The sequence below is a fragment of the Terrapene carolina genome, unplaced genomic scaffold, assembly GCF_002925995.2.
Source record: "Terrapene carolina triunguis isolate 2854851 unplaced genomic scaffold, T_m_triunguis-2.0 Scaffold84, whole genome shotgun sequence".
Classification (NCBI taxonomy): domain Eukaryota; kingdom Metazoa; phylum Chordata; order Testudines; family Emydidae; genus Terrapene; species Terrapene triunguis.
In genome coordinates, this window is record NW_020664435.1 from 37,346,337 (window position 1) to 37,368,051 (window position 21,715).

A 21,715-nucleotide genomic window follows, 5' to 3' on the forward strand; every position below is an offset into this window, starting at 1 on the left:
AAACTACTCTAAGTCATTGCTAGGCATCAGTACTACTGAACATGTATATCAGAATTCCTGCACAATGCTTTATTTGCTCCTCATATACAAGTACATCTACTAGCCCTTGGGAATCTGTTTCCTAATGGAGTAAAAGAGAAAGCAATTATATTTGTTCTTGTACTTACTAAAGGAGATTATAATCAAATATAGTAACATAACAGGGAAATGAAAAATGTGTATTATACTCAAAACTTTTAATGTGAAGGAAGGGCAGTCCGATTTAGCCACTTACCAGTAATTCTACAGAATTTTTAAGGCCACTGTCATCTTAGTTTCCTGCTGTTTCAGGCTGTAAAGTCCCTACAAACCCCCTGTTGTTCAGAAACAGCTTGTCACTGCAAATCAGCTTAGCCAACCAATTAATAAATCCTTTCAAACATATTGCAGTCACTCTAATTAAATGGTTTTTGTTTTTCTTTACCATACAAATTCCTCAGGGTTCAACTTTAAGCTGTGAACTACGAACCACCATTCAACTCTCAACACGGACACGCACTTACAGGAAGAAGAGGAAATGTGTTTTCTGACCAAGCATCCAGCTTTTTGGGTGGCATTTTCAGCTTTCATATTTGGTGTGGTCACTGCAGAAGCACAGTCTGGGAAAGAGCACAAGCAGGAAAGCAGCTACGCTCCCAGCCAAGGCTATCTGACGGAAGTTCTACGCATTCTCTCAGCTGACAACTACACTGAGCTCCACAAGAATCATTCAAGAAAACTTATCAAAATGTTATTGGAGAGAGCTGAATGTCCACAGTGGATTTATGGGATGCAGGAGGATTGTAATCTGGTTAGTGTATCAATTAATGAAGGGTACATTTAAAAGATGAGTTCAGAAATCATTTATTCAGGTGAAGCCATCCTAATGCATATCATGGGGACACACGACATTCATTCTTTCAAACAAAAATGAACTGCTACAATTATGTAATTGCTAATGATTTATATTGCTTATTTATTTTTGTAAAGAGGGCCCCCAAGTACTTCAAGTACACCTTAAAAACTTAGATCAATTTATCTTTCACTTATTGCCAGATATTTCAGATATTTATTTTCAAACTAATGTTTTCCTCGTTAGCTTGAATTTGAAACACAAAAAGAAATTTCCATTGTAGTTAGAGATGGATGGGGAGAAATAGGAATGGTTTTGTGAAACATCATCATTCTGGTTGTTATTTTGCAAAACTCAAACCCAACCCATGGTTTGTTCAGATCCATATGCCATTTCCCCCAAGCCTGCAAGGTTTAGGGGTGGTTTTGGAAAAAAATGTTCTGGTCAAGATAGATCAAGAGCAGATAAAGGATTCTGAAAATCCAGACTCTGGGATTGGAAGAATTCCAGGGTATTAAAATGTTTGGAATCACAGCTCCATGCGGGGGCTCAATCCCCTAGTAAATTCAGACTACTGACTGGGCTATTTCTTCCCACTGGTTTGACCATGGAAGGAAAAGGAGAATAGGATGCCAGATTCAGGTACGAGGGGGACTATGCTGTGGTCGAGGGCCCAGATGGAAGGAAATGTAGATTTGGAAGATGCTCCAAGTTTGGATTGGGACCCCAGAAAATTGATGGATTCTGGCTCCAATTAAGATTAATCCAGCTTGTTCTAGGTCTGGCTTATCTCTAACAGCAGGGCATTATACAGAGAGTATTGTGGCTTCATGTCAGAATCAAGAAGCAGCAGGTGGTGAAGGCTAATGATGGGGAAAGCTGACGTTTACTGTGAAAGTAAAATGCTCCCTGTATTCAACAGGACCAATGTGTTGGAGAGGAGATTTCAGTCCTCTGCTGTAGAGCACCTACTCATTTAAATAGCCATAGTAACAAATGCTGACATTTTTCATAACTGCCCCAGGGTGAATGAGCACTGGTAAACAATGTAGGGCTCCATGCTCTCCTACAGGGGTTATTCCTGCATAGAGGAGTGGGAACTTCCTGGGAATTCTTCCATCATGGGCCAAGGTTTTCCTTGTGTTTTGTGACCTATTTATAGAAAGCACAGGGATGATGGCAAAGGAAAGATTTTCTGAACTTTTCTCACAGTTTCAGCTAGGCTAGCCTGGGCAAATAGTAAGGTCCATGCAGTACAGTGGCTTTTTTATAAGCTTGAAATCCTGCAAGAGCTAACAAACGCCCAAAATGGAGAAAAACTCATGACAGCAATTGTTCTTGAAACATCTGCAGTCTTTAGAATTAGAAATTAGCCCTCCTCCTTGGCACTGGAGCTAACTTCCCAAACAGTGGGGATAGGGAAGCCCCAGCTCCCTCCTCCCCACCAACAAAACCAAAAAAATAGATCAATCAGACTCACATTTCCCTTCTGAATCTGGGATCCCAGCCATCACAAACCATTGCTTTTTCAGATTATTTAATTTGCAAACAAGACTCCATCCTGCATTTAAATCATTGCCCTGAAGTTCTATACCTTTATTAGACCCTTTCTTTTTTCTTTACTAATTGACCCTCCAAATCCATGGCCATGTGCTTGATGCTCCTTAAGCAGTATCTGGCATTACTCTATCTCCCAAGTGCACAAAAAAGGCATACCTTCTTCTGTATTGATGGAATCCTTACTAATAATCATTAAAAAATAGGGAGTTCAGTAAAAAACATTCTGCTCCCATATTCAGAAAGGGACTTGTTTGTTTTAGAAAATAAGCATTCTGAAAGTAAGGTCATGCAGGTGTTTGTGACTCTAACATGTTGATAACAGCAAAATAACTAGTGATGAATCAATCTATATTCCCCTGACACCTTCTTTAAGTACTCCCAGTGGAGGATCCCACATATTCTCCAATAATGGCAACTCTTTCAGTGCACCTGCTGCCCTCCCAGTAGCAATTTCCTTTTCAAACATCTTGCTTGCCAGCACCAACAACCTTAGTGATTTGAAGTTATCCTTACTAGACCTTGAGGTGTAATTATAGAAATCTCTGAAAAGCCTCCACCCCATATAGTATGTTTGTCTTATCGCCCACTGGGTAAATTTAAAAGGATAGATTGGCTTAACATGAGGCCTTTAGGGAAATGAGCTAGAAGAATTAAATGTATTCCTCCTAGTCCAAAACAATAATACAAAGACAGTCATGTTAATACATGTTATCAATTCTTTGTACACTTGGGAGATAGAGTAATGCCAGATGCTGCTTAAGGAGCATCAAGTACATGGCCATGGATTCTGAGGGTCAATTAGTAAAGACTAGTATTGTAGATGTTGAGAGCCATATTAGAAAGGAGACGGGGCCAGATCCTAATCTAATTTACTCACCAGTGTGAATGTTTAATTTGGCTATTGGCACCCACAGTGCATAACCTTTTCTAACATTCCTCTTGGTGTGGATTTAGGTTGGGAATATTTCTATTAAAATGTCTATGAAACGTCAACTCACTCACTTGCTTATAGTTGAGGGAGTATATGTAACCTGAGCTCCATAATCTGCATTTGATTCAAGTTTTTTGGGGGGTAAACATTCAAGGAATGGGTTTTGACATATACGGTGTACCAGATACACCAGTACACAATGTCTGTAGCCATAAACATAGTTTAACCCAGTAAACTAGGTTTTTTGGCTGCTTTGAATCATTGGAATGTGGCAAAATAGCTGAAGTGTGTTGGTGTATCTTGCCTAGTGACTATGATTTAGGTGCTTTTGTCTATTTTAGAGTCATAGGTACTGGAACTAGGGGCGCTGCCGCACCCCCTGGCTTGAAGTGGTTTCCATTATATACAGGGTTTAATGGCTCTCAGCACCCCTACTATGAAAATTGTTCAGCACCCCTGTTTATAGTCCTTATGATCTGCCAGGATAGTGGAGATCAACTCAAGTGCTCAAGATATGATTGGATTTAAACAGGAGGGAGCTATTAGCATCCTTCCAATGGGACTAGCTGGTATGGCCTACAAATCACAACAGGAACAGGATATTTTCAGGAAGGGACTTTCTGTTCTGGAACTTGCTCACCCACTTACCCTAGTCTGAGAGCACTTGCTGGTTTTCTAGGCCTATCTGCTCATAAAGCCTTTTGCCTGAGATGACATTGGAAGGGGTCTGAGTGTGAGGAGAGATGGTGCCTTATTGGCATTGAGCTATTTTGTTTTTAAAATATTATACCTGCCCTTAGGGGGGGAATTCACCCCTCTGTAGAGAGCAGCACAGACCCATGCATGACTTCTGTCTCTCTTGAGTCCCATTCTGACAACTTAATTGATGCAGAGGCTTTGTGCTGACCAAATGTTCTGATAGCACAATTAATAAATATAAGATACAGGGCCCAATTCTGCTCTGTTAGCCTGTAAATGTGGAGGAACTCTAGTGTTTCCTTTGACTGGGAGATGATCTAGATGACTTCTTGCAGTTCCTTCCAGCCCTACGTTTCTATGCTTTGTATGATTCTATTACTTACACTGGGATTTTTCAACCTGTGGTTCATGACCCAAAGTTGGGTCACCAGAATGTTTCAAAGGGTCATGTGGCAGCTTCTGTGGCTCTGGTCCCATGGGGCTTGCTAGGCTCAGTGCCCAGCTCCAGGCATTATGACCTCTGGGGTTGCAGTGCCAATCAGGTTTATTCCAACTGCCCCTCCATCATGATGATGGGGGACCTGACCAGGCTCAATTTGAGTAAGTGAACAAGGTCGCAACGCTACTCAGACAGATTTGGCCCAGCTGGCTCCTCATCAGGGGCTGCAGCACCACAGGATGAAAAGTCTGGAGTAGGGAGCCAAGCTGACCCCAGCCAGCCCCACAGGACCTAGCCTCTTCCAGGACTTCCCACTACCACCCCACACAGCCTATTTACTAGGTTGCAATAGGACATCACCCACCTCCCCACAACCCTCTGGAGCAGGACCCAACCCTGACCCTTGGCCTATTTACTGGGTCGTGACAGGCCATCAATGTTTACAAATAGATCCTGACCAAAAAGGTTGAGAACCACTGCCTCACACTGATATAACTCAGGTCCAAATTTGGCTTTTTCTGGCCTTCATTCTGCAAACCCACACAAATGCAAGTGGAGGCCTTGCAGCAGTTAAGGTAAGGTTAAGCGCTAGCTGTAGTCCTTTGAACTGAGGGCCAGAATTAATGCCTAGTGATGTCAATGGGGGTCTGTAAATGGACTACAACAGTCCCGAGTGGGAGTAAGTCTCAAATCCTTTGGGCATCTGCCCCCTTGCTCACAAGCAGGCACGGTTTATGAAAGGCAGCACGGAGAGTGATTTGTCAGCCATGCAGCAGCCCTCATTACTGCAAGATTGGATTTCCATGTGCTTCCCTTGCTGTCCCTATTGCTCATCACATTTTACCGTATACACACCCCACTCTGCATCTGTGTAGCCTCAAGACCAGTCTCTTCAACATAAAGTTGAATTCTCCTACTCTGTTCTCTAATCCTATTTTCAGTAGAATAATAGTGACATGTAATTTGAAATTAATTTCCATTTGTTTTAATTATTTGCAGTGCCTTGAACCAGATGCTTTGTTATTAATAGCTGGTGGAGATTTTGAAGACCATCTCAGTGAAGAAGTATTCCAGAGAATTTCCCTCATTCTTCTCTATTATATTATTCATCAAAGAGACATCTGTTCTTCAGAGCTCAGTCTGAGTAACAAGGATTATAAATTTTACCTACACAGTATGCTCAGTTTAAGGCGTGATGAAGACTGCTATTATTTCTCAAGGAATGAAACTGAAGACATTTTGGCTGCAATAAGGCACCATTTTAAAACTCCTGAAAGCCAGGTAAACACATACCCCCAGCACTCCAAAACACTTACCAAAGATCTAAAAGCTAAAACCTAGTTCTGCCATCAAATTGCAGTCAAATAATATGGTCCCTAGGGGACCATACCCGCTTGGGACAAATAAGAGCAGCCCCTTGGCTGATCTAACCTGCGCTGGAGCTGAAGCTGGAGAAGAGAATCAAGTTTCTGTAACCAGTTCCCTGCTGGTCCTTCACTGTGCTACATCCATCAGATACTGGATGTAGCAGGGACTCTGCCAAAAGATGTGGCTGTTTCTTTGACATGCCAGATACATCTGAAGCTAATCTACCTACCATAGTCAGTTCCTCCAGCAGAAAGAGTCATCCAAAGAAGACCAAACTTACGTTAGGAATGGCAAATAATGTATTCATTATATTTAGCTGTAAAGACCCTTTTAAAATCAGGAAATACATGGCAGGTATAACTCACCTAGTATTTATTGTTATTTATCTATGTCAGTGCCTAGGGACCAACCAAGAATAGGGCTCCATTGTGCCAGGCACTGTACAAACACAGAATGATAGACAGTCCCTGCCCCAAAATGTTTACAATCTAAATACATCTATTCTCCTTACAATGTACAGTAATCAAAACCACTTACCAGATTTTCAAAGTTAGAGACTTGTTATAATATATATATTGACCTGCTGTGAAAAGTTCATCAGCCCTTTGGATGCTACAGGATCAGACTCTGTCCTGGTCTGATGCTGACTCTCCAATTCTTCTTTTCTTTTCCATCTCACTGCTCTTTAATTTACACCACACAGTGGTAGCAGCAATCAAGGCAAATGAAAGATTGCTAGAAGCCACTAGCTATGCAGCATAAAGCAGAAGGCCTGCAATTCCTCTTTCTCTTCATGTGCTTTGTGTAATCTTTTCCCGTCATAAATTATTCATTGACTAGTACAGTTGGTTCTAAGTCTCACTGAAAGTGCCGATTTCCAGGAACTCAAACAGTATCTCGGCAGCTATAAAGAGGCATCGGTGGGTATTTGGCATGTCAACATGGAGTAACAATCCATACAGCGCTTTACAGTGTTGTCTATTTGTTTATACTGGCAGTGCACTCAGTATGTCTGTTTAGTGTCTGTGATTTCATCGTTCACAGAGAGGAGAGTGGGGAGACTCTTTGTCAAAGGTAGTGAAATCATTACAGCCTATCTAATGCTTTGAATCACAACATCTGTGGCTAGGAGAAAGGGTAGTGATCCAGGGGAAGAAAACCATTTTGGTCAGTTTTTAAATGTTATGATTGTTTAAAACTTGTTTCCTTCTCGCCATAGCAACTAATATATTCAATTTGGTAGGAAAGAAAAGTCTTCAGCTTGTATGGAGATATATTGGCAGTGAATTTGACATTAGAAATACTTGCTTTTCTTCATGGTGCACAGCGGGGTCCTGGTTCGGGATTGGGGCTCCTAGGTGCTATGATGATACAAATAAATAAATAATAATAATAATTAATAATAATACATGAATAATTAACCAGCTAGCCACTAGCCAAGGGGGGTTACATGTGTATGTGTCTATGGCTGCTGTCTATGTAAAATGGACACGCCACTCAGAATGGTGCGCTTATGAGGCTGCAGCACATTTAAGGCAAAATGAAAAACTGGCCTTAAAGGTCTCTCATTCACAGCTGGACATGAAGACCTGAGCTTCATGCACAAAAATGCTCACACATTTACAAAACTATGTCTGTGCACATCTCTACTGCAATGACACATGCAATTACTAGCATATTTTGATGGCTAAGTACACTTTTACTCATGCAACTGTGATAATTACATGTGCAGCTGAACTAAATGGACATGGAAACACAGGCACACAAGTGGACACTGGAAATCAATTTCTTAAAATTGATCTCATACATTTCTTCCTTCTTCATCTTCTTCTTCGATTACAGTAACTTAGAGGTCCCAGGCCAAGATCAGGGCCTCACTGTGCAAGGCACCATATACATGTGCTGTAAGAAACAGTCTCTGCCCCCAAGAGACTGCAGTGTAACTAGATAAAAGAGACAAAATGTCAGAGAAAGTGAATGTTATCACCCCTGTTCTACAGATGGGGAGCTGAAACACAAAGGTATTCGGGGAATTGCCCAAGGCTATACCTGAAAACTGTGGCAGAGCTGGGAATTAAATCTAGATCTGCAGTGTTGCAGTCCAGTGCCTTAACTACAACATCCACTTCTCTTCTTCCTCTTCTGCCACTTTTGGGGATTGTACTGGCTACACTCTAGGCAGCAAAAATCTTGAAGAAAAAAATTAAGCAGAAATTGCATGAAAACAAAAATAAATAAAAATAACTTAAAGTAGCTAATTGAATGTGGTGTTTTTAACTGTTGCCTCAAGTTCCTTCCCCTCCTTCCCAAACTGGCTTCCTCCCCATTACATGACTGAAACTGATCTCATGTTGGTCTCTAACCACCTCTTCATAGCATAATCTCAGGTCCTGCATTCCATTCTCATTCTCTTTGAGTCTCTTCTGCTTTTCATGCTGTTGATTATACACTCTGTCCTAACAACCTATCCACCCTGAGCTTCCGCAATACTGTGTTCTCTTGCTTCTTTTCCTGCCTATCTGATGATTTACACTAATGTGACCAAGAACCGCTTAACTAAATTTTTATTCTGTTTGCAGTGTGTTGATGTAACCGTTCTGGAGAAAGAAGCTGCCATATTGGACAGTGCCGGCGCTGATGAAAATACACTTCCTCGCCTGGCTGCTACAATCATTACTTTGGCTCTCCAAGGAGTCTGCCTCGGGAGAGCAAGTTTACCCACCCCAGAATTCTTTATAAAATATATTTTCAGTTCTCTAAACAGCACTAATGAACTCCAAGTAACAGGTAGGGCTCTGTATTTCAGGTTTGCCTTTTGTGTCAGTACATTTTAGGTATTCTGAAATCAGGGTTTGAATCACTATTTCATCATTTGTATTTGATAGGTAGAACTCTTCTAAATGTAAAAAGAAGGCTGTGAGACAAGCTCCTTCTTTATTTTGAAAATCATTTTGGGCACTATAAAATAAATAATAATAATCATATATAAAGTGACCTCAGTTTGCCTTCGACAGCCATTTTCTGGAGATTGTATCAGTAGATGTAGACTGGGACATGGAGAGCTTCTCAGGGCAGATGAAGTTTGTTCACCCTGTCTTGACTGGATGATTTCTGATCTTTACTCATAGCTCCTTTATGTATTATTTTTCCCTACCCACTTTCTGAAGTCACCAACCTCCAGTGAGACTGGGACATGTAAAGTCCATTTGGTATAGAAATTCCACTTCAGTTCTAAAAGATCTTTTGCCAGATGCAACTAAACTTAACTACAAATAAGTAGGCCCAAGATTTTTTTAACTGGGCCTAAAATTAAATAATCTAAACAAGTAGCCTCATTTTCAACAGTGTTGAGCATCCATCTCCCATTATGTTCACTGGGGAGCTGCAGGATGCTCAGCCCCTTTGAAAATCAAACCACTTATTTAAGTGCCTACCAGGGCTTTAGGAACTTAACTTTAGGCACCTAGTTTTCCTTGTTTGTGGTTCATTGACTAATAGTAGCTCTTTACAAGGATCTCAAAGTGCTTGAAAACATTAATTAATCTGTGTGATGCACCAGTGAGCTAAGTAAGAATTAATATCCCTATGATGTGTGTATTGAGTCACGAGGGGCCAAGTGATCCCAGGTATGGTAACACAAAAAACAAGCTGCGTGCATAAAAGAATTCAAGCATCTTGACTCTTAGACCTGTTCTCTAATTCATAGATCACACTCACTCCCATTAACCCTGGTTATGTAACAAACACTTTCCCTTAAAAAATGTCAGTGTAGAACTCATAAAATAATTGACTCATGACAATGAACAGAGCCAGTTAGAATGCAGAGAGGCACTGTGCTATTTAAGTAGCTATCAAGAGTGAAATCCAGATCGGGGCCACTGAAGTCAATCACAAAACTCCTGTTGACTTCAATGGAGTCAAAATGTCAACCACAGAATCCAGAGGATATATTTAACCAGATTGGAACAGTGCCAGCATATTTTAAACCAAAACTCATTGGCATTCCTCTTTTAAATATATTTACATTTCAAATATAAACTGGAAAAAAGGGCTAGAATTGGCAGCATATAGGAAAAAATGAAAATAAAGCTGATTACAGTGACAACTTTTAGAAAGAAGCTTTAGCTGACTTCAAAAGTATTTTCGCTCAAGAGAAAAGAAGTAAATAGAAATCTTAGCATACATTTTTCTTTAGGAAAAAGGTCTAAATTTCTTTTTTCAAGCACTGATGGGGACAATTGTTCTAAATAACAATGAAAGTTATAAAACAGGGGTCGGCAACCTCTGGCACGCGGCTCGCCAGGGTAAGCACCCTGGCGGGCTGGGCCAGTTTGTTTACCTGCCGCATCCGCAGGTTCGGCCGATCGTGGCTCCCACTGGCCGCGGTTCGCCACTCCAAGCCAATGGGGGCGGCAGGAAGCGGCGCGGGCCAAGGGATGTGCTGGCCGCGGCTTCCCACCGCCCCCATTGGCCTGGAGCGGCAAACCGCGGCCAGTGGGAGCCACAATCGGCCGAAACTGCGGACGTAGCAGGCAAACAAACTGGCCCGGGCCGCCAGGGTGCTTACCCTGGCGAGCCGCGTGCCAGAGGTTGCCGACCTCTGTCATAAAACAAAGTATTGCCATCATGTGGAAACATTCTTAACATCTGTTCGGTAGTGTGTAGCGGGGCAGTAACCCCGCTCCTGCCCTGAAGGGCTTAAACAGCCCTGGGAGAGGACTGTGGTAGGGGAAACCTGGGCTGATTGGGGAAGTAGCCACAGCTGGGCCACACCCCAATCAGGCTGCAGCTGGCCCTTATAAGAGGGCAGTGGACCAGGGAGTAGTCAGTCTCTCTCTGCTTTCAGAGAGAGAGAGGGGTGCCTAGAGTAAGACAGGGCTGGGGAAAGGCCAGAGGGGCTAGGGAGCTCCAGGCTGGCAACTCCCCAGGCTGCAGGGCCTTGTCCAAGGCCCCATAGAGGTACTGGGTTGCAGAGAAAGGCAGGAGGTCCAAAACACCCCTTGCCTGTGATGAGTGGCTTATACTGCAGTCTGCCCCAGGGAGCAGTGGCTAGTTGGTGACTGGCAGTAGCCTACGACTGAGGTGAGGTGGGGATAGGGGTTGGAGGTTCCCCGGGGAGGGGAGACCCTAAGAGTGAGGGGTTACTGTCAGGGGCAGCACCCCAGATAGCGGGGCACCGGAGTCCAGGGAGGGATGCGGGGGCCAAGCGGCAGCGGGACACCGGCCTGCCGAAGGCACTCCGGAGGCTGGAGAACTAATTCCCTGAGACGACCAGCAGGAGGAGCCACCGGGGTGAGTCCCGCACCGCTACATAGCTAAATACCCTATCTAAAATTAATTGGTGGGCTCAGCCCAGTTCTTAATGGACAAAGTCTCCATTTCACAAAAATCACCACAATGACCCTAATTCTGCAAGTTATTCCATGTTGGCCCATGGCATCCATCCACATACAATAACTTGCAGGATCATGGACACTATTTATCAGTACCTTGTTGATGATTTCAGGAGAGCTATCAATGATTATATGGCCACAAAGGGTGAACTGCCTTCTTATCTCTTAGAGATCGTCAAGAGGAAAACATTACTGTGGCAGTGTGGAGAAGTAACTGCTTACTGTATAGGTGACTTCATACTCTAGAGCTGTCAAGATGGGATCTTCGCATTTACTAGAGAAAAAAGTTATTTAAAAAATATTGTTAAATAAATCCACAATGCTGATTTTCAGTAAACATTACAGCACTGGGGAAGTTCAGAAGACTGGAAGAAAGCTAATGTGCCAATTTTTTAAAAGGGTAAATGGAATTACCCAGATAATTACAAGCCTGTCAGCAAGACCTGGGCAAGATAATGGAGCAGCTAATATGGGACGCAATTGATAACAAATTAAAGGAGTGTAATGTAATTAATGCATATTAGCGTAGGTTTATGAAAAATAGATCCTGTCAAACTAATTTGATATATTTTTTGATGAGATTACAAGTTTGGTTGATACCTTACAGAACTCTTAGTATTTTATTTTGAGTTGGTACCACACAACATTTTTTATTAAAAAAATAAAATGTATGTTAGGCAATATTTTGATTGGACCAACTTCTGTTGGTAAGAGACAAACTTTCAAGCTTACACAGAGCTCTTCTTCAGGTCTGGGAACCCGTACTCAGAGTGTCACAGCTAAATACAAGGTGGAACAGATTGTTTAGCATAACATATTTCAAGGGACCAGTCAAGGTGAAGTGGCCCATTAACACCACTCCAGTCATAGGGTGGAAAGAAAGGGAGGGGGGGAAAGGCAGCTCGGGGGATGGGATGGGGGCTACAAAAATAAACGAGCCTCTCCAAGCTCATCATTAGAAGCAAGCTCCCCAAAGACCCGGAGACACCACCTTAAAGCTGCACCAGACCCTGCCAGAATTATAGATGCAAAATCTGTAGACATATTTCCACTGGCATGATGATCAACACCCCCAACAACACACTTTCAAGATCCATGGCTCCTACACATGCCTATCATATATGGTGTACCTCATCCAGTGTGCTAAATGCCCCAATAACAACTATTTGGTCAAACCAGACAATCATTATGCTCTTGATTGAACTCACATAGGAAAATGATAAAAGACAAAAACTCCATCTCACCTGTGGGTGAACACTTTTCACAAAACATTCACTCTATATCTGACCTCTCAGTCCTCACTCTTGAAGGAACTCTGCATAAACCTTCAAATGATGAGCCTGGGAGTGTTGATTCATAACTTTGCTAGCCACTAAAAATCATGGAGTGAAGAGAGCCACTGGATTTATGGCTTATTACAACAGTGTATAACCCACTAACAGCCCCCCTGCCCTGCCTCCCAAGCTGTCTCCCTCTTTCCTCCATCTTGACAGACCTTCACTTTGAATGGTCCCTTGAAATATGTGGTAACTGCTTACGCTAAACAATCTGTTCCACCTTGTATTAGGTGTGACACTTTGAGTACATTTCCCAGATTTGAAGAAGAGCTCCGCAGAAGCTTGACAGCTTGTCTCTCTCACCAACCGAAGTTGGTCCAATCAAAGATATTACCTCACTTACCTTGTCTTTCTAATATCCTGGGACCAACATGCCTGCAACAACAATGCATGCATAAAATTTACATGGCACACAACAAATGGATTAAAAACTGGCTAAATGATAGGTCTCAAAATGTAATTGTAAATGGGGACTCATCATCAAGCAGATGTGTTTCCAATGCGGATCCACAGGGACTGATTCTTGGCACTACACTATTTAACATTTTTATCAATGACCTGGAAGAAAACACAAAATTGTCACTGACAAAGAGTGCAAATGACACAAAAATTGAGATAGTGGTAAAAATCACTCATTCAGAGCCATCTGGATTGCTAGGTAATCTGGGCACAAGCAAACAATATGTGTTTTAATATGGCTAAATAAATGTATATATCTGGGAACAATGAACGTATGCCCTATTTACAGAATGGTGGACTCTATCCCGGAAGCAGTGACTCTGAAAAAGATTTGAGCTGAACACAAACTCCCAATGTGATGCTGTGGCCAAAGAGGCTAACGTGACCCTGGTATATATAAACAGGGGAATCTTGAATAGGAGCAGAGCTATTATATTATCTCTGTATTTGGCACTGGTGCGACCACTACTGTAAAACTGTGTCCAGTTCTGGTACCACAATTCAAGAAGGACGTTAATTAATTGAAGAGGGTTCAGAGAAGAACTACAAGAATAATTAAAGGGTTGAAAAATATGCCTCACAGTGATAGACTCAAAGAGCTCAATCTATTTATTTTAACAAAGAGAAGGTTAAGGGGTGACTTGATTGCAGTCTGAAAGTATCTACATTGGGAACAAATATTTAATAATGGGCTCTTCAATCCGGCATAGGAAAGTATAACATGATCGAATGGTTGGAAGTTGAAGCTAGATAAATTCAGACTGGAAATAAGGTGTAAATTTTTGACAGTGAGGGTAATTAACTATTGGAACAATTCAGCAAGTGTCATGTTGGACTCTCCATCACTGACCATTTCGAAATCAAGATTGGGTTTTTTTTCTAAAAGATACACTCTAGGAATTTTGGGGGGAAAGTTCTATGGCCTGTGTTATACAGGAGCTCCAACTAGATGATCACAATGGTCCCTTCTGGCCTTGGAATCTATGAATATGCTATATTTTGACATTTTGAACAATTGCTATTTCATCTTTCTCTTTAATTTGTGTTTATAATGAGGTAACACCACATTTTCTAATAAATTCCTAGAAATAGACCAACTCCTAAGCATGCTGAGGGATGGAAAGACCTGCAACGCAAATGGACAAATGTACAGTCATGGCATGACAATCAGAGATGTTGGATATTTAAATATTCCACTCACATCGAGACAAAAGAATGGGGAATATACAAGTGGTTATCATGAAGATAATGAAAATACTGCTGATTGGGATCAGGTTAATTTATTTTTTACTATTCTTACCAACAGTTGGAATCGGATGTCAATTACAAAAGTTCAGGTTGGTTTGCAAATATATAGTACAAAGAATAAATCACTTCAACAGGTAACATTTATGAATTTTGTGAATTTCTAAAAGTCATATATATATATATGACTGGCCTTTGTGCTTTAGACTCAAGTCAAAGCAGCCAGGACATATCTGATGACTTAGGCTTTTCTTCTTCTTCTTTGTAACCCAGTCCTGAGGTATGGTTGCAGTCTTCTCCCTTTTCTCCTCTGGGGTTCCTGTGTTCACCTATAAGTGCACCGGGTGCCTCTACCCAAGGAAACCCCTCCTAGTGCAAAGAACACAGAGGGCCTGTTTGTTGGGAAAATTCCAACACCCAACTCACACAGAGCCATGTTAGTCACAGCACAATAAAATAAAATAGCTATCACAAATTCCACAATAATAAAACAGTAACTGGGGCTTTGTTAGGTATGGGTAACTCAAGTGAGAGGAAAATGGAAAAGAGGAGTAGGATAATAAAAGATAAAAACAACAATACATAAACTGTACCACCTTAACGTTTTTTGGACAATTTATTTAGGAAGTTTTAACAAGTTTATAAATCTTTGATATGTAAATATCAGAAACAAAATACCCCTCCTAACATTTACAGCCAATAAAAACCGCACTGTGCTCCCTCCTAGCACCTGCTTAGGCAAATAGTTTAGGCTCAGTCTTTTGGTGGGCAGTACAGCGCTGAAATCGGTGACCGGCTTAAAATGCAATATCAAATTAAATAAAGTCTTCACGCCAAGGATGGTAAGATTGTTCTTGTGGCTCTCTGGTCCAGATTCAAATGTGCAGTTAGATAGACTCTTGGTAGCTTGGCCCTGACTCTCCTCAGCCTTTTGGGTTTCTGGTCTCTACTGAGATGACACTGATCAATGTCCCAGAAATCCCAAAGTCTTTCCTTGGGAGGAATGTGGAGGGTCAAAGGGTCCTCCCTGGCTGTGTAGCTCCTTTCCCTACTACACTGTCTCCAAACAAAACCAAAAGTAATATTTCCATACTGAACCCTTTGTCTCTGATTGGTTCTCACAGTGTTCCTTTTGAGTTCTGTCTCTGGCCTGGACCCCAGGCAATCTGGGAAACGGAGTCTGAGCCTCTGTAGCCATTGCTGCTGTAGTACAGCTGCAAATCCCCTATAGGCTTAATGTGGTATTTCAGGAGTAGCCCTTCCAAAGGGGTTACATTTTTTAATAATACATTTTAAGATGATTCAAAGCCTGGTGGTTTTACTATCTTGAGTGGATAAAAGATGTACATCTGGCTTTCATTTAGTGTTCATTTTATGATATGAAGATGACACAATTGCCTTCGGAGTCAATGCCATCCTGACAGTTGTTTAGCTGAGTGATTTTATTTTTTTATTTTGAATTCATATCCCATCAGTATAATTATTTTCATTCTGGTGGACCGCAAAGGAGAGTCATGCCAATCAGCCAAGTAGATGTTTAAATCAAATGTGGCCCCAAAATAACTTAAATGAAGGTCATAGGACAGTAGTGATGCCAGGAGTACAAGGAATATAATTCCCCTGGGCAGAAGGCCAATTTACAAAACTGAGCACTTTTTTGAACTTTTCGACTTCCAAGACTGTCCTTGAATCAAAGGCTATGCATTATTCCAGGCATGGCAGTCAAGCTGAGAGCCAAAATATTTTTGTGTAGCCTTTGAAAGGTTATAAAGATACATTTGGAGAGAAGAGATTTGCCATCCTTTTCTGATATCTAGCTTCTATTTTTCATTCCATTTTTCTTCTTACTATTTACATTTTCCTTGACAGATCGTTCCTTTAGAAGAATTTGTATTTGAATGTTATTGCTAATTTTATCTTCTGTTTTCCACACGTCCCTAAGATAGCCATTGTGTTCCATTAGTAACAGATGCTGTTACGTGTAAGAAATGGACTGGTTTCTTGCTTGCTTCTGCCAGTTCAATTAAGGGCTGTAATTTAGTTTTTCAGATATTAGCTTCATATTTTGATATATAATGCCAGAAAAGTAGGTCACTGCAGTCTTTTTAAAAATCAGCTTTGTCTTCAATGATTTTTAAAGTGCATATAAAACTTAAGTAAATAGTAAGATGAACTAATAAGAGCTATAAAATTTAGTCACTTAAAACTATATAACTCATGTCTATATGTTAATGTATGGCTTCTCATTAAAGAAATCTATGTGAGGGGAAAGGAAAGTCATGCATCTATCTGGTGTTTCATAAGAGAAAATGTAAGCTCTATTTATCTTTTTCTGTATTATTCCCCTCAAAGACAGTATAGATTCCTTTCATTAATAACAAAGGCCCTTATCTTTTCGTCCTCATGTTAAAAGGCACAGAGAAGCTAGGGTTTATGGTAGAAGATTAAAAGGTTCTAGTCACCTATATTCATTTGGAAGGGATATAAACCCTCGTGCTTCAGGGCTTAAGACAACTTCTAATAAATGGGAGTTAATAAAAATTTCCCCATAGACAGGTTACGCCGGAACTGCCTGCTGCAAGGTTTCTTGTACCTTCCTCTGAAGCAGCTGGTGCTGACCACTGTCAGAGTCACCATACTAAACTAGATAGACCTCTGTTCACAGTGGGGCAGTTCCTGTATTCTCTTGGTGGCAGGACCACCTATGCTCATAGAAGACAAGGATCCTCAGGACTCGATTGATTGATTGATTGATAGTCCTTTATTCACTCAAACTGTCACTGAAGTCCAAAGAGAATGTTGCCTTGGTAAGGAATGAGCAAGGACAGAAGGATTTCTCCCATTATTTGTATTACTGAAGAATAACTAGAACCTTCTTTCATTTACATGGTAATTTTCTTCCTAAAAGAAGCCAAATAGTTTTATAAGTTTAACTTATAAATTTTAATTAATAAAACTTATATATAGGGATCATTTCATCATTAGTGATATGCAGCCACCTTTGGGGTGAAAAGAACAAGCATTTAACAATGCACAGCAATGGGGACAAGAAATGAAGAGTACCTTTACTCTCTTCAATTCGGGGTGTATATATGTAGTCAGAATACACTTTCTTGAGCTGGAATTTTGCCAAGATACTGGAATTAGCAACCATGTTCTTATGAAAAGTATCATGGGAACTTTAATAAGTACAAATGATCAGGACCTCCATTTAATGTCTCATCTGACCAATGGTGTGTTCCCCTAGCATTATACTGGGGGACTGGTTCAGTTCTTCTGCAAAATAAAGAGTGACATCAGCTAAGTAACATTTCTGCAGCATCTCATTCCCTGCCACACACAAACACAAAGTACTGACTCAGGCAGCAATATGGAAATCCATGTTGTACCTGAATTGATCCTTATTACTGTCATGTAATGAATGAGCATTAGAATGCAAAATCTTTAGTCATTGTATTAAAACATGCCCCTAAAAATAAATCTTAATACCAAAACTAGATTATCTCACTAATACTCGCCGGAGGTAAAAACAACAGGGCGTTTTCTAAAAGTAGTAGTAAACTCTATGCAATGCTTAGTATATCTGTGTTATGATTCAACTAGTAAAACTTTATAGCTTTAATTATCTCTATGTGTTATGAAGGGCACAGATATGCAGCACAAATACAGACTTCATTGCAATACTACCGCAAACTCTGGCTGCTAACTTCCAAACTTTGTTCCAAACATGCAAGTAGAAAGCCATGATGTAATGGGTGTGGTTTAATTAGGTTGCAATTTTATTCATGTAACCTATCTGGAAGTACCCAGCTATAAAACATACAGTGGGCAGGTCATCATTCCTGCCTCACTTGTTTCTACCTGTCTGGGAGAGCTGCCATCAGCTCTCCCCCTTCCCAGTTTGTCTCAGCCCGTTGCGGGGATCCTGCTGCCCTCCCCTCATATGAGGATAAAGGGAGGCTGGGGGGGGAAAGGGGGGCTATCTCCCTACTGTACCAGATGTTAGGAGCCCACACCCTTTTTCCAGCTTCTAAGTAAGGCTTTATAACTTCCATTAGCTCGATATGTAGGGTGACCAGACAGCAAGTGTGAAAAATCGGGACAGAGGATTTGGAGCCTATATAAGAAAAAGACCCCAAAATCAGGACTGTCTCAATAAAATCTGGACATCTGGTCACCCTACCTATATGTTAAGAAGGACACAGACACACAGCACAAATATAGACCTCACTGCAAATATCCGGCCTGCTAACTTCCTAACTTCTACTGACTCGTAAAGGGTCAGCAGGTGCCATCTTTGAATACTCAATAGCAGCAAATGCCCAGCTGCTGTTAATAGTTTTAGCACTAAAAATAGTCTTGGTTGAGAAATATGCTATACACATATTTAGATATAATAATGGGCCAGATCCTCAGGTGATGCAAACTGGCTTCAGTGGAAACTACACTGACTCACAGCAGCTGAGGATCTGGCCATTGAAATGTGGAAGTGAAGATGATGTATAAGGTTTTCATCAATAAATAAAAACTTCATTATCTTTTATTTTAAAAGATGTAACCAGGAAGCAGAAATGGAAAATGCAACTTTTCTTTGGATCCACTTTTCATTTTTTTTTAACGTTCATGATTCCATGTCATTTAAAAAGTCCTGCAAATCCGCATTTAACCTGAGCATCAGACACAGTTAATGGTATCTATATTTAGTAACCACATATCCTTTCCCACATAGGCTTGCTTCTCTGCCAGTGAGCTTGTGAAGATATTTTTACAAAACAGTCCTTCGTCCATTTCTAAGGAACATTTCAAGCAAATCAGCCCAGCGATCATTCAGCAACTACTGAGCTGTTCTTGTCAGCTTACAGAATCCAAGCAAACAAAGCTGCCACCAACAACTCTGGAAAGTGAGTTATGTTGCCATTGTGCAGTATTGCATTGTGCTAATTCAGCTGAAGGGTTGCAGGAGTTTAGCTTTCTGGAGCTTTTGTATTCATTAGTAACTAAAAAACAAAACACCCAGATGTTTATACACCAAAGAATTTCACCGTGTGCATGCTACACAGTACTATACAATGAGAAATTCAGGGATCCAGCTCCCAATAACTGTTTCACTCTCTTATCAAAAGAACTCTCATTTGGGCTGATTTTTCTTCCTTCTTAGATGCTTGTCAGAGATACAGACAGTAGGAATAATGGCTATGGTGCTATAAGAGGCCCTCCCAGTAGTAGAGACGGGAGCCTACTTTGACCCTGTTTCTCCAGTTTTACACTGGTATAACTTTATTGGTTTCAAGTGGGATGCTCTGGCATAAAACTGGAGTAACGCAATGATGAATCAGGCCTCGGTGCTGTAACATCTGTTATTTTACACCATGATATGCTGAATTAGTGGTGTTAAGATGCTCTCCAGAAAGTAAATGTGTATGAAAAGTGCAGATTTTCACTTTGTGAAATTTTCACAGCAAAAGTAAAGGTTTTTGTGAGATGTTGTTGTGCAAATAAAAAATAGCAGCTTTTCAAGATCATCTACTGTCCTGTGCCAAGCAAAAATGAGCTCCAGGCTTTGTACACTTTGGCCTGTAGAAAGAAACCAGTTAGAAAAATTTCTCAGGGCACATATCAATCCATTCAGTGCCTATGTCTATTGTATTGTGCCTTACTCACCTGGTAGCTTGCCAGATCCATTGGGGGCTAATAAATGTTCCGCATGCATCCTTCCAGCCAGTCATCTGTCTGGGATAGAGCTTTAACTCCCTGAACTACAATTGTTAGTCAAGATGGTCAAGGATGCAACCCCATGCTGTGGGTGTCCCTAAAGCTCTCATTGCCAGAAACTGGGACTGGATGGCAGGGGATACATCACTCGATAATGTCCCTGTTCTGTTCATTCCCTCGAAGCACCTGGCACTGGCTGCTGTCGGAAGACAGGATACTGGGCTAGATGGATCGCTGGTCTGACCCAGTATGGCCATTCTTAGGGTATGTCTTCACTACCCGCCGATCCGGCGGGTAGCAATCGGTCTATCGGGGATCGACTTACCGCGTCTCGTGAGGATGCGGTAAAATCGATCCCTGATCGCTCTGCCGTCGACTCCGGAAATCCACCTCGGCAAGAGGCGGCAGCGGAGTCGGCGGCAGCGCGGCAGCGGTCGGCTTTCCCCCGTCCTCACCGCCAGGTAAGCCGACCTAAAATACGCAACTTCAGCTACGGTATTCACGTAGCTGAAGTTGCGTATCTTAGGTCGGACCCCCGCTGTAGTGTAGACCTAGCCTTAGGTTCTTAAACTGGATTAATTAGGCTGCTGCTGGGAATGGACTGAACCACAGTTCCACATTGTACATTTGTACTATCAGTGTGCATTGATTAAACAACATGGTAGATCATTGGCTGGAAGGAGGTTTGTAGACATCCCACTAGTACTCAAAGGAGACAGGAACCTACAAAGTAGCAAGAAGTACTGAGACTCCCCAAAAAGAGTTATTTATTTTCTTCAAGCCCCTGTTACTGTAGTGTCTCACACTCTTTCAAGTATTCATCCTCAAAACATCTCCATGAGGTAGTGAAGTACTATCATCCACATTTTACAGCTGGGATACCAAGGCACAGAGGGGCTAACTGACTTTCTAAGGCCACACAGGAAGTCTTTCGCACAGCTGGGAATTGAACAACAGTCTTTTACAGCTCAGGCGAGCATCCGAACCACCAGATCATCCTTCCTCCTCTAATGGTGATCTCGTTGGAGTGAAAGAGACCATGTGTGAGAGATTAAGGCCTTTATGACCACATAGGTCTCTTTGCAGGATTAAGGCCTAAATTTGAGGAGTCTCCCAAAAGAGAAGACAGGCAAATGGCCTGATGTAAGACAAAAGTAGCCTAATGACCTGAACCTAGGACTGGGAGTTTCATTCCCAGATTTTCAGTTAGTTGCTGGTTGGTCTTGGGTAAGTCACTGAGGCCTAAGTTTTCAAAAGTGTCTGCTAATGTAGGGTGCCTTAGTGTTTGGGTATTTAACTGGCGTTACCTAGGATACGATGTTCTGAGGTGCTGAGCACTCTCCGCTCCTGGTGTGTGAAAAAAAACTTGATGCACCCAAATTAGTGGACACTTTTGAATATTTTATCTTTAATTTCTTTGTGTCTGTTCCCCATCTTGTGACTTACCTACCTCACAAGGGTGAAGGGTGTGGTATGGATTAGTTAGTTCATGTTGTACAGCAGCTTGAAAATGTAAGCGCATACATGTGAGTAACCTCCCAATCACTCTATTGAATTAGGAAAAAGAGGTTATCACTCCTGATTGCATCCCTAAAGGAAGTGTGTCCACACCACACAACAAATACAATTTGGAACAGTAAGCGTGGTGTGTTCACAGGAGGCCGATGACCTGTCTACTAAGAGCATAGTTATCTCTTTAAG

At 41.5% G+C, this 21,715-nt stretch overlaps 1 protein-coding gene across 1 annotated transcript in view; it reads left to right on the plus strand.

The window, feature by feature from the left end:
* Positions 1 to 556: 556 nt before the first annotated feature.
* The window catches only part of SLC39A12 (solute carrier family 39 member 12), a 34,892-nt gene continuing 13,733 nt past the window's right edge, over positions 557 to 21,715 (plus strand). The window contains exons 1-5 of the mRNA XM_024193326.1: positions 557 to 829; positions 5,500 to 5,781; positions 8,448 to 8,655; positions 14,144 to 14,331; positions 19,032 to 19,203. Of these exons, the coding sequence (XP_024049094.1) occupies positions 557 to 829; positions 5,500 to 5,781; positions 8,448 to 8,655; positions 14,144 to 14,331; positions 19,032 to 19,203 (1,123 nt within the window). The remainder of the gene's footprint in view (positions 830 to 5,499; positions 5,782 to 8,447; positions 8,656 to 14,143; positions 14,332 to 19,031; positions 19,204 to 21,715) is intronic.